Source organism: Monodelphis domestica, chromosome 2 (genome assembly GCF_027887165.1).
Source record: "Monodelphis domestica isolate mMonDom1 chromosome 2, mMonDom1.pri, whole genome shotgun sequence".
Classification (NCBI taxonomy): Eukaryota; Metazoa; Chordata; class Mammalia; order Didelphimorphia; family Didelphidae; genus Monodelphis; species Monodelphis domestica.
In genome coordinates, this window is record NC_077228.1 from 360903892 (window position 1) to 360915888 (window position 11997).

The 11997-nt window shown below is 37.9% G+C and overlaps 1 protein-coding gene across 1 annotated transcript; it reads left to right on the top strand.

Moving 5' to 3' along the window:
* Window positions 1-797: 797 nt before the first annotated feature.
* On the top strand, window positions 798-8377 carry TSTD3 (thiosulfate sulfurtransferase like domain containing 3). Its single transcript, XM_007484362.3, has 4 exons — window positions 798-1026; window positions 6888-7061; window positions 7263-7422; window positions 7775-8377. The coding sequence occupies exons 1-4, from the start codon at window positions 909-911 to the stop codon at window positions 7839-7841; spliced, it is 519 nt and encodes a 172-aa protein (XP_007484424.1). The 5' UTR covers window positions 798-908; the 3' UTR covers window positions 7842-8377.
* The last annotated feature ends 3620 nt before the right edge of the window (window positions 8378-11997 follow it).

Consider the following 11997-nt stretch of genomic DNA (forward strand, 5'->3'; position numbering starts at 1 on the left):
CTGGTAAAAGCATTATACTCCCTGATATGCATACAGAAAATTGATTCAAATATATAAGAACAAGAGCAACACCTCCCTTCCCCCTCCCAGTAGAAAAATGATCAAGGGCTAGGAACAGGCAATTTTCTTTTCTTTTCTTTTCTTTTTTCTAAAATTTCTTTCTTAAATTTTATTTAATTGATTAATTTAGAATATTTTTCCAGGATTACAAAAATCATGTTCTTTCCTTCCCCTCCTCCTAGCCCCCTCCCAAAGCCAAGCACAATTCCACTGGGTTTTACATGGAACAGGCAATTTTCAAGGGGGAAATTAAATTATCAACAACCATATGAAAAAATTATTTAAATGGAAAATTTGTAGTTTCATAGGTACAATCCTATTCCAATTCTTTGCATATTGAAATGCTCTTGTCAAGTGATTTTTGCAAGTATAGAAGAATAAGGAAAAAAAAACAAATATAGAATAATGAAAATGAAATAAGAATAACCAAAAAAGAATTAAAAGGAAAATAAAAGAACACTGATTTTGTAATCAGAAGACTGGGGTGACCTAGGACAAATCACTCAATCTCCTCGCACCTCAGTTTCTTGATCTGTAAAATGGTGAGTGAGTGTGTAGGTTGGAATAAATCGCCTCCGAGAAAGCTTTCGATTCTAGCTCTATGAACCTATGCTGTTTAAAAAAAAAAGCACCAATAAAAATAAAATAGTAAAATAAAATAATGAGCGACTGGCGTCTCCTCTGGGCGGGGCGCCGGGGTAAGCGCTGACACCGACTTTGGCGCCGCCTCTTAAAGCGCTAGCGGAGCCGCGCGATGAGAGGCAGAGCCTTGCCAGAGAGAGGGCCAATCGCACGGGGCAGAGAGTGCTGGGGTTTCTCGGCTGCAATCCGCTTGGAGGAGCCGGACCATGGCCATGACCTCGAGAGCGCTGCTGCTCTTGCGGAGCGCGGTCAGGGTTGACCGGAGCTCCAGGGTTCGGGGAGTCTCCGCTAGTTGTTCTCTGGGGCCGCCGGCTGCCTGGAGGGGTGAGTACCCACTTCCCGCGCCCCTCCGGGACATGAAGGCTAGCGGTCGGAAGGATGAGCCCACAACCCCGGGACCGGGGGGACAGGATGGGTTTGGTGGCTTCGAAGGCAGGAAGGGGGCCAGAGCTAGTTAGCTTCGTGTCCTCACCCGCGAGGGCAGCGGCCACAGGGTCGGCCTCACTTGCATCTGGTGGCTGCTCCAGGGACGCGTTTTGGAGGGTGGAAAAAGATAAAGAAAATGCAGAGGCCTCGACCTCTAGGTCGAGCCTAGAGGGTAAAGCCTGGGCGCCAAAGAAACTACCTTTGCCCCCGCCTCTGCTGCCGGCTTCCGTCCCGGGGCCGACCGACCCCCTCTTTTCACTGACTGACATTTGAGCATGTTTACTCAGTCTTAGGCACGATGTCTCCCGGATTTAGGGTAAGCAGCTCCAAGCCTATCTTTCCTTTTGCCACTCTTGGGTAACTTGGACCACCCGATGCAAATACAGCCAGGCTTGGGAAGTTTTTTTCCTTTACATCCTCACCTTCTGCTTTCGTATCAATTCCAAGACCGAAGCTCGGGAAGGACTAGGATACTGTGGTGAAGTGATGTGCAGATTTGAACCCAGGCCTAACTCTACCCACCTTTGGGTGTCTTTTTTTCCAGTTTTGCCAGCAGCTCTGTTAGACCAATCTCCTAGGAGTCCTTAGGAGTCTTTTGTTGTTGGTTATTGTATTATAAATTTAGATTTGGAAAACCTGCCAGGCTACTCTCTCATTTTACAGATGAGGAAATGAAGGCCCACAGAGATTAATACGACTCAGCTCAGTTCATGTAAGTAGGAAGCAGCAGGGCTGGGATGGGAACCCAGATTCCTGACTTTCTCTTAAGCAGTGTGCCAGAATCTTTAAAATTTTACCAACTCAACTTGTCAGAATTTTTTTTTTTAATGTTTCCCTTTGCTGCATAGGGATGTTTAAGGGAGAGAAGAGTTTTTTTGGCGAGAAAGAGGAAGGACAATTTTCGTGGTTGTAACAAAGGCTTTGGAGAATAAGTCAAAACTGTGTTTTAACAAATGGGCAAGTTCATATTCATTTTCACCAAAATTATTAATTCCTCTTTCAGGCCTAGAATTTGGAACTTTAGCTTTTGCCTTTTAGAAGTCTTCATTTCCTCCAAAACTCAGCCAGAGGCCACTATCTGTAATTAAAACCTTTCCTTATTGCCCTCTTCCTCACCTACTACTTCTTCCCACAAATTACCTGGTATTTGTTTTATATATACTTTTATATACACTTATCTTCCTCATAGAAAATAAGCTTCAAGAGGGCAGGGACTATTTCATTTTGTCTTGAATTACCAGCACTTAGGAAGAAAAGGAAATAAACATTTATTAAACACCTACTGTGTGCCAGACAATGTGCAATCTATCGTTTGAATCTAAAATGACTATCCCAGGAAGTAGGTGCTATTATTACCCCCATTTTACAGTTGATTTAACTGAGGCAAACATGTTAAGAAGTTTGTCCAGGCTCACGTCCAGCAAGTGTTTGGGGCTAGATTTGAACTCTGATCTTCCTGATTCTAGGGAAAAGTGCTTGGCACATAAATAGGTAATTATTATTTACCCTCCTATCTTTTTTTTCTTTAAAAATTTTTTCCCCATAGTTGAATGATTCTTGTCTCCCTTCCCCCTCCTGGAGTTGACAAGCAATTTCACTGTTTTTTATATATATATATTATCATTTAAAACCCTTAATAGGTATTTGTTGATGAATTAATTATTGCTTATATTCTCTCCTGGAGGCAACACAGCATAGTGAATGCATCAAGAACTGAGCTGGGAATCAGGAAGAGCTGGGTTTGTGGCTCACCTCTGATTCACCCTGGTTCTGTGACTCTAAGGTATAGAGCACATGCTGGTTTGCACAAACAGGAGCATTCATCATTTCTCCGTACCCATCAAATACTATATCTGTTCTAAAAAAGAAAATACTATTATTCTAATTGTTCTTAAAGCTCTTTAGATACACAAGTGCAATATAAATATTATCTATTATATTGAAATTACATAAATAAATTTTGCAACCTCATTCTTTTTTAAAAAGAGATCCGTTTTCTTTGAACTAACATTAAAGCTAGGCAACAGACATCAGTAAATTTGAATATTTAAGCTCTGGGATTGTTTTGTCCAAGTAGCACATAGATCAAACCATAATCAGTGTCTTGCTTGAATCATATGTTGTTATGAAAAAATACTTTTAGAAAAATATTAACTTTCATTTGAATATGTAAACTTACAACTTTATTTTCATTTCTTATCTTATTTTTTAAAATGATGAAACTCTTAGAATTGCATGGCAAGTACATATTTGGCATGGCTGGTTCTTCGTACTCTCATGTTATGTAAAGATAATTTTAATTAAAATCAATTTTTCCATAGGAGATAAACATATGTGATCCTATTTTTAAATCAAGGAGGGAAAAAAGTCAAGTAGGGTTCTGATTTTAGACAATTACACTAAATCCTTATGCTTCCTTTTGGCTCACAGTCTGAGACCAAAGTCAGTAGTACTGCATTTTTTAATTTTTCAAGTTACCCTGCCTGTAAGGCAAATAATAATTCTCCAGGCCATCACAGAGACTATACCCCTAATTTGAACCATGAACATAATTCTCTAAATAAAAGTACATAGTGGGAGATTATAATGTAGCCCCATTGGCCAGTTCTCATCAGGTATAGGATGTCCACTGTCAGAGGAGTGCTGACCCCTCTTCCCCCATCTCCCCCTTTACTGAAAGTAGTATCCGGGGTGGGTCCTTGCCATCTGCCCTAATACTTTCCCCACCAGAAACTGCCCTTTCCTTTTGGCATGAATTGAATATGAAGTGAGACCATCTTTGTGTGTTTTCTCTTCCCATTAGAATGTGAGCTACTTCAGTTTTATATCTGTTCACTCAATGCTTAGCACCTAGTAAGCAGTTAAAGCTTTTCCATTCCATTCCCCAGCCTTTACTTCCTCCTTCTTCAAATGTCAAGGATAGTTTGGAGGATCAAGTCAGGATGACCTAGAGGGGGCTTTTTAATCTTTTTTAGAGTCACAAGAGCCTACTTTATGGGAAGGTAAAACATTTAAGATTGGGAACATGTAAGAGATCAGTCTTTCAATGTTATAGATGACAGATGATCCCTTTGATAACAAATTACATTACTAGAAGACCGTAGTAGTTTTACATCTTAGTTATTTCCCAAAATTTACCATCTCAGAAGGACTTCTGAAATGTCTTCCCTCACTTTGAACTAGTCACTTTCTAGTATTGAAAGAGAGAAAGAAAAGTAAAATTTTAAATTAGAACTATAGATAGGAAAGAGAAAACGTAGAGATATCTACCTTTCATAACACACAGGTTGTTGGAAGGACCAAATGAGACAAATTCTAGTATTAAGTTATTGCCACTGACAGTGATTAACTAGCAAGCTTCTTTGGTGGTGTTTTTTGGCTTGCATAAGTAGTTTTATTGGTAGAATGGAGAGATGGGGAATGACTAAATTTAGCTGCTTTGTTGGATGGTGGACTTAATTTTAGATAATAAAACAGTCCTTGTCATCCAGTTTGAAGCTTAGAGGGTATGTACTGATTATCTGATAGCATTTGCCAATTATATTTCAATGTAAGTTATAAGGAAGGGAGCACAGCCTTATTTTATACTATTTGAAATGAAAGCTTTTTTGTCTTTTTCTGTCAAAAGAACATTGCCACAGGCTGATTCTCACATGAGTGTTAATGATGTAGGCTTTGAAGGGGTAGCCCCAGCCTGGGATTTGGTCACTAGGTTTACCGATGAGGGCAAAGATAGTTCCTATCTGGACTCAAAGCCTAATGAGAGCTTAATGAAGGCTTCAGAGTTTCATTTTTTCCCTTAAAATTTCATGAGGTAATGAGAGCTGTTCATGTTTTTGTAGCATTTTTAAGGTTTGCAGAGTGTTTCTTACACATTTATCTCCTCAGATCTGCCCATCATATATTCTTTAGTTTGAATCTCACAACTCCTTGAGATTGTCTATGTGTGTACATTACACATATGTGTATGCATTTTAAGACTTAGTCCTGTAGTTTGTTTAGAGGAAAACTGGATTCAATGTTTGAAGGACTGTCCTATGGACTTATGGATCTGTAATTTTGATGAGATAGATAATTTCCCATTTTAAAACTAGTGATTTCATTATGAGGGAATTATGCTGGGAGAATGAATTGAGGTAAAACCTTTGACAAGAAAGAGGACCTGTCATGAACTGAATCTAAACATTTCTGGCAGTGAAAGCTTTTAGCACCTTTTTAAGTTATGGGGAGTTATTTAGATTTTAAAAAATATTTGCAAATGGGGAAACAAGAACAGGACTCTAAATTTTCATGAAGTAAATTATGGAATTATCTATAGAGAACTCATATCCATGAGGTCATACAAGCACAAACATTTATGTATTATTGATATTTAAGACTTATCCCAAAGCCTCACATTTGGGTTCTATTATAGCCCAATTTTTAAAAGGGTAAATTTTATTAATGGATTTGAACTTAAACTCATCTATTCATCTCTTATTTAATATCTCCTCTAAGCAAGAGACTATTCTCGGTATGACCTTCTTGTCTCTGTGAGACTTTATCTGAATTCTGTTTGAATTATTATCCTAATAAGTTGGTTAAATTTGTTTTCCCCAATAGCCTTTGTCAAACCAAAGACTAAGATCCTGATCTCCATGATCTTTCATGCACAGGGCAGTTAAAGTTGGTTTTCAGCTTATCTGTAATTTCTTAGTACTTAGAGGCAAAGCCTCTTCTAAAATTCTTTAGATTTCAGAAATTGGAGGTACATTCACTATTTTAACACTCATTTTCTCATATTCTCAACATTCTGCTAGTACTATTAAGAGCCAGAATTAAGTTCAAGGGGAAAATGGGCTCACTCTGTATGGAACTTCTATCAATACCCAATTAAATCTGCATTGCCATTTTTGCTATAGAGGCAGTGTGGTATAATGGATAGAGGGTTAACCTTAGGAACAGGAAAAGTTCAGTATAAATCCTTTCTCTGATATTCATTGGCTTTGAGACCTTAGATAAATTATCCTTGGGCTGTACATTAAAGACAATTTTCTGTTCTACCTGCTATGTTGGGAATTTGGTGAGGAAGTAACAAGAGGGAACTTATAAATAATTCAGATTTATTGGTTGGGAAGGGGAGGAAGGAACAGGAGTTTAGGAGAAAATTATACTAGTTATCTTAAAATATAATATCTATAAACTATCTAAAACTATCTTTCTAAGCTAAATAGTAATTTTCCCCAATAGCCAAATCTCACACAAGGAGTCCAATCAAAAGGCCAGGATCTTCAGAGGTGATATATGCCTCCAATCTTCTTTTCCTCAAGCTGCCAGCAGCTAAATTCAAAGATTTCCTTCTTAAGCTGGTGTTAGAAGTAGAATACCTGTTTTTCCAGGGTCCTTTAGGAGAGAAGATGTCTGACTATTGGGGCATAGAATCTTATCCCAGATCTCCAGCCTTAGGCTGGACTCTTAGTCACATGCTCCTGTCAATCACTTATTCTGACGTTTGCACCTGTTTTTTTGCAAAGCCTCAATGGAAAGAGTTTCCACCATGGGAGTACCTTACATCTAAGAAATTACTGATCTGAGCCATCCCAACTTTAGACATTTTATTTATAAATATTTCACTTTACAGTATATATCACAAGGAATTCTTTTCCCTTTAGTTAACTGAAAAGACATTGATTCTTTTCTCATAATCATATTCTCCATTTAATGATATTATTACTACAATATCTACATTTCTGGAATAACATATTTTGGGAATTTTTTAGAGCTGAGATCATCAAAGGGAGGACACCATCATTTCTGTACTACTGCTTCTCAGAGCCTCACCTATGAAGAACTGAAAAAATTGCTGCATTCCAAATCCATTTTGCTGATTGATGTTAGGGATGCATGGGAAATTCTGGAATATGGAAAAATTCCAGGGTCGCTCAATATACCACGTAAGCATTGCTTCTTTTCTTAAAATGAATTATAATATACATAATACCAGAATGTCCCAAAGGTCTTAGTCTAATTTTTAACCTTTAAACTATACTATGAAAAAACAGACCAAGGTGTTATTTTAGCCTAGGGAACTGTCTAGATTTTCATATTAAATTATCCAAAAAATTCATTTTGAATTTTTAAATGTTTTCTTTTAGTAGATGAAATAGGTCAAGCTCTACAAATGGATTCAGAGGACTTCAAAGAGAAGTACCAACAAGAAATGCCTTCTAAGTCTGACAACTTGGTGTTTTCTTGTCTAAAGGGAGTGAGAAGCAAGACAGCACTAAATACTGCCTTATCATTGGGTTACAAAAGGTAGGCATATAATGGAGCAGAGCTGCCTCAGAAATGGATAATTCAAAGTTTCTGATGAAATAATTTTCTTTGTTTTTCTTTAAAAAAAAAAAATTCTTACCTTCTGTCCTAGAATCCATCAAAGTATCCATTCCAAGGCAGAAGAGTGGTAAAGGGTTAGGCAGTTGGAGTTGGGTGACTTTTCCAAGATAATAAAGCTAGGAAATCCCTGGGGTCAGATCTTAACCCAGGACTTCCAGGCTCTAGGACTGGCTCTCAATCTACGGAGCTATCCAGCTGCTCCATAGTTGTTGTTTTGTTTTGTTTTGAATAACAATGTTGATAATACCAACTCTTTCATGCCAATTTTCAGTGTTCTACACTATCCTGGAGGCTGGAAAGAATGGGAAAGCTACGAATATCCAGAGAAGAAACAATGACATAACAATGAATTTTGAAATCCCAATGAACTGTTTCGAAGACTTTTTAAAGTAAATTACATTATAAAGAGGTGACTGGGTAGAGTTGGAAAAAAAAAGGATGAATCAAAGGATTTGAGTCTTCTAGTTCTAATTGTGTGACCTGGAAGAACTCCCTTTACTCTTTCTGATCCATCTTCTTGGTATGTAAAATGGCTATAATAATATCTATTCTGTCTGATTTCTTAGGGTTGTGGTGAAGATCAACTGACATAATGTATGGGAGACCTAATGGATTAAAGATGTGTAACCATAAATTTGTACATTTTAAGGACTTCAGGAAAATACTGTCCTTTTCAAAACTGAACATGTTTTGAAGAGGAAAAGGAACAGTTAAAAAAGTAAATTTTCTACTTCAATTTTAAGGTCATTTGTAAAGATCAGCCTGCAAATAAAGTGTTAATATAATTAACCAGCTAAACAACTGTACCATATCCATGAAATTTTGCACTGAATTTTGTGATAAATTATTAAGAGTAATAAAGTTCTATATTAACTCTGTGTGGTAAAGAGAATTAATTTGGAACATGTCCCATTCATTTCAGCCATCTGGAGACTTAATGAGTCCATCCCTCCCCCCTCCCCCCATCAAATAGACTAATAAATTCTTAAAGCTATAAGCCTTTATTTCTGCATATTTTTTCTCTCATGCAAAGGAAAATTTAAAAGCACTTAGGTGGTGCAGTGGATAGTCTTGGATTTGAGGTCAAGAAACCCTAAGTAAAAATCCAACCTAAGATACTTGTAGCTATATGCCCTTGGGCAAGTCATTTGACCTGTCTACCTCAGTTTTCTCATCTATAAAATAGGGATAATAATAGCACTACCTCCCAGTGTTGTCATGAGGATAAATTGAGATATTTGCAAGGTGTTTTGCAAAACTTTAAAGTGTTGTGTAACTGTTAACCAATATTATTATTACCCTGGGCTAGGAACATGGAAGTTGGGGCATCAAGGGAAAGACACATGCTAATATTTGCCAACTGGGACAGCGTCCTGTACTTCTACATCAGGACCATAACCATAGTATTTGGTGATGCAGCTTGGGCCATGGGTTTTATAGGAAAGGGGCAGATTCTTGCTCAGTGCTGCTTGCTTGACATCATAAGTTGGTAGATACTGGGGATTGACCACTAAGATCCCTGCTATCCAGGAATGAAAGTCATCAAGTATAGGAGCAGCAGCTAAGTGGCTTGGTGGATAGATAGGCTGTGGTGTCCTCAGATGGTCCCAGCAAGGTAGAGGTCTTTTCCCCAGTCAATCTATCCACGAGGGAGATTGGAGATTTTCCTCTCACCCTCAGCCATTTGATCCTCAAAGGCCAGTTGCTTGATAAAGTAGTTTGTTCAGGGAGTCTCAGCTACACCTTCCTTCTTCACTTTCAGGTCCAGACTGAGTCAGTTAGAAACTGCTCCTTAGAACTCTGACCCAACTAGCTCATGAAAGATTCTAAGTCTTAAGACCTGCTAATCATTCTTGCAACTTCTACCTTCCCTTGCTACAGTTTCTACCACAAAAATATTACTACTATAAAAGTTAGCTGTTGAGTTTTTTTAAATCAATTCTCTTATTTGATTTTTAATTTATTTTCAAGTTTCTTCCAGGAGGTGTTTTGGGGGCCTGACATCCTTCCACACTTTCCTTTGGGGATTCACTCTTCTGAGTTTGTATTTTGAATTTCCCTATCACTAAAGTTTGTTTCTAAGATCAGGTTTTTTCCTTTGTTTTTTGCTCATTTTTCTAACCCTACCTGTTCCCCTCACCATGTCACCCTGTTACCTTATCTATCTGTTGAGGTTTTCTCTGTACCTTGGGTAGAGGGAGCACTGTTTCATGATTGCAGAGTACTTTTCTCTGGTACTTGGGGTAGATCTGGCTTGCCTTTGTCTCCCCATGATGTGTTTCACTGGGAGCTTGTAGCTATTTTGTCCAGCTAGATTCAGCTCCCTGTTACCAGTGCCCCTGCTGTTTTGTGGGCTGGGCTGGTCTCCATTTTGCTGCTTTCTTGCCCTTTGCCAGGGGGCTTGGGCTGGGCAGGTTCCCCTGCTCTGGGCTCTGCACTCAGCCACTCTGCTGCTTCACTGCCTCAGACCATGTAGAAATGTGTTGGTCTCCTGTCCTGCCTTCACTACCCATGTTGAGTGGCTTAGACTGGTCCACTGCTCTGCTGCAACATGGAATTGTGTAGGTTCCTGTCCTCCTTAGTATCAATTTTAAGATAGAAGAGCAGCAAGGGGTAGGCAATTAGAACTAAGTACCTTGCCCAGGGTCACAAAGCTCTTTAGAAAATGTTTGGGGCCAGATTTCAACCCAGGTGTTCCCAACTTGAGGCCTGGTACTATCCACTGTTGTTACCTAGCTGCCCAACTTGTGCATATTTAAGTTTTATGTAATCAATTGTCTTTTTTATGTATCAACCTCTTGTTTAGTCATAAACTCATCCCCTATCCATAGATCTGAGTTAATTTTTCCATGCTCCTATAATTAGTTTGTGATATCAGTTTATTTGAAAACAAATTTCCACATAAAGTTTGCATATGTGAGATATTGCTTTATACTAAGTTTCTGCCAGACTGCTTTTCCAATTTTCCCAAGGCTTTGATGAGTTAAGTGAGTTCTTACCCCAATAGCTTGGATCTTTATTAATCTCTACGCTACTGTGCTTGGTTGCTTTTGTATATTTCATAACTAATTTCTTCTAAAGACAAATTTCAGTTTCTTACACAGTATCAAATGTTTTGGTGGTTATGGCTTTGTATTATACTGCTAGATCTCCCTACCATCCTTCCTTTTTCATTGTTATTGGCATTTTGCTTTGTGGAGGAGAGTAAATAGGAAAAGTCTGCAGCAGAGCTGGAGAAGTTGGGACTGCTGAGCTGGCACTCAAGGAGAACATTCTAATTGAAATAGTGACCAGGAAAGACTGTTGAGAAGGATCTGACAAACTGAAAAACTGAGTCTCTTTGCCTTGAGACAGAAAGGAAGGACAAAAGTCCTGCTCTCTGATTTTTTCTCTGCTGTACTACAGTGACTGAATTTCAAGACCTGTTAACCAATTTTCCCAAATCTGAACTATATTCTACCATCCTCCAACCTAGGAATTATTCTAGTATTAGGGAAACCCCAAACCCTCTTTCCCTTTCTCCCAAATAAACCCCTTACTTAATCTTCAAGAAAAGAGTGATTTATTTGATACACCATAATACTCACTCTGAGTTGATTTTAGAGAGACTAACAGAAGAATCAACTGGAAGGGGGAAAGGAGGAAGGGAGGAGGGACAAGGAGGAAGGTAAACCAGAGAGGGTGAAGGGAGGAAGGGAGATTGGCAGATCTGATCTTGAATTATCATTTCTACTTAAATAATCCCCTATTACAATTTGGCACCCTGAACAGACTGTATTCACACCCTGAATAGATTGTATTCACATCTAATATAAAGGAAGCCAAAAAGAAGACAAGATATTTAAGCAAATAATCTGTGGGATGGTAGTGCTGGCAATAATTGTAGGATATTGGACATACAATATCCTGTATAGTACCATGACAGCTTCTACAAATAGTTCTATACTCTAGTAATTTGGTATAGCATTGAATAAGTAATTTGGGTAATGTTATAATATTGGCTTGACCTATCCATGAGCAATTAATCTCCCCAATTATTTCAATATATTTTCATGTTTTATAATTGTTTATATAGTTCCTGTGTCTGTCTGATCAGTTAGCTAGATTTCTTAATATACAGATATTAATTTGTGTGGGCTTATTTTATATCTTGCAATCTTATTTTAGTTTTTTAGATAAGTAAACCATATCATCTACAAAAAGTTCCCATTTATATTTATTCCCTTTTTCTTGTCTTATTACTATAGCTGGCATTTCTAGCATCATATTGAATAGTAATGGTGATGTACTTTTTGCTTACTCTTTCTTAATGAAAAAACTTATCCCCATTACAGATAATGCTGGCTCCTTATTTTATATAACTAACACTCATCACTTTGAGGAAAGATCTGTTTGTTCCTATAACAGGAATGGGTATTTATCTTATTAAAGAAACTTTCATCTATTGATATAATCATGACTTTTTTGTTGTTTTTGTTAACATTGTTTATTGTT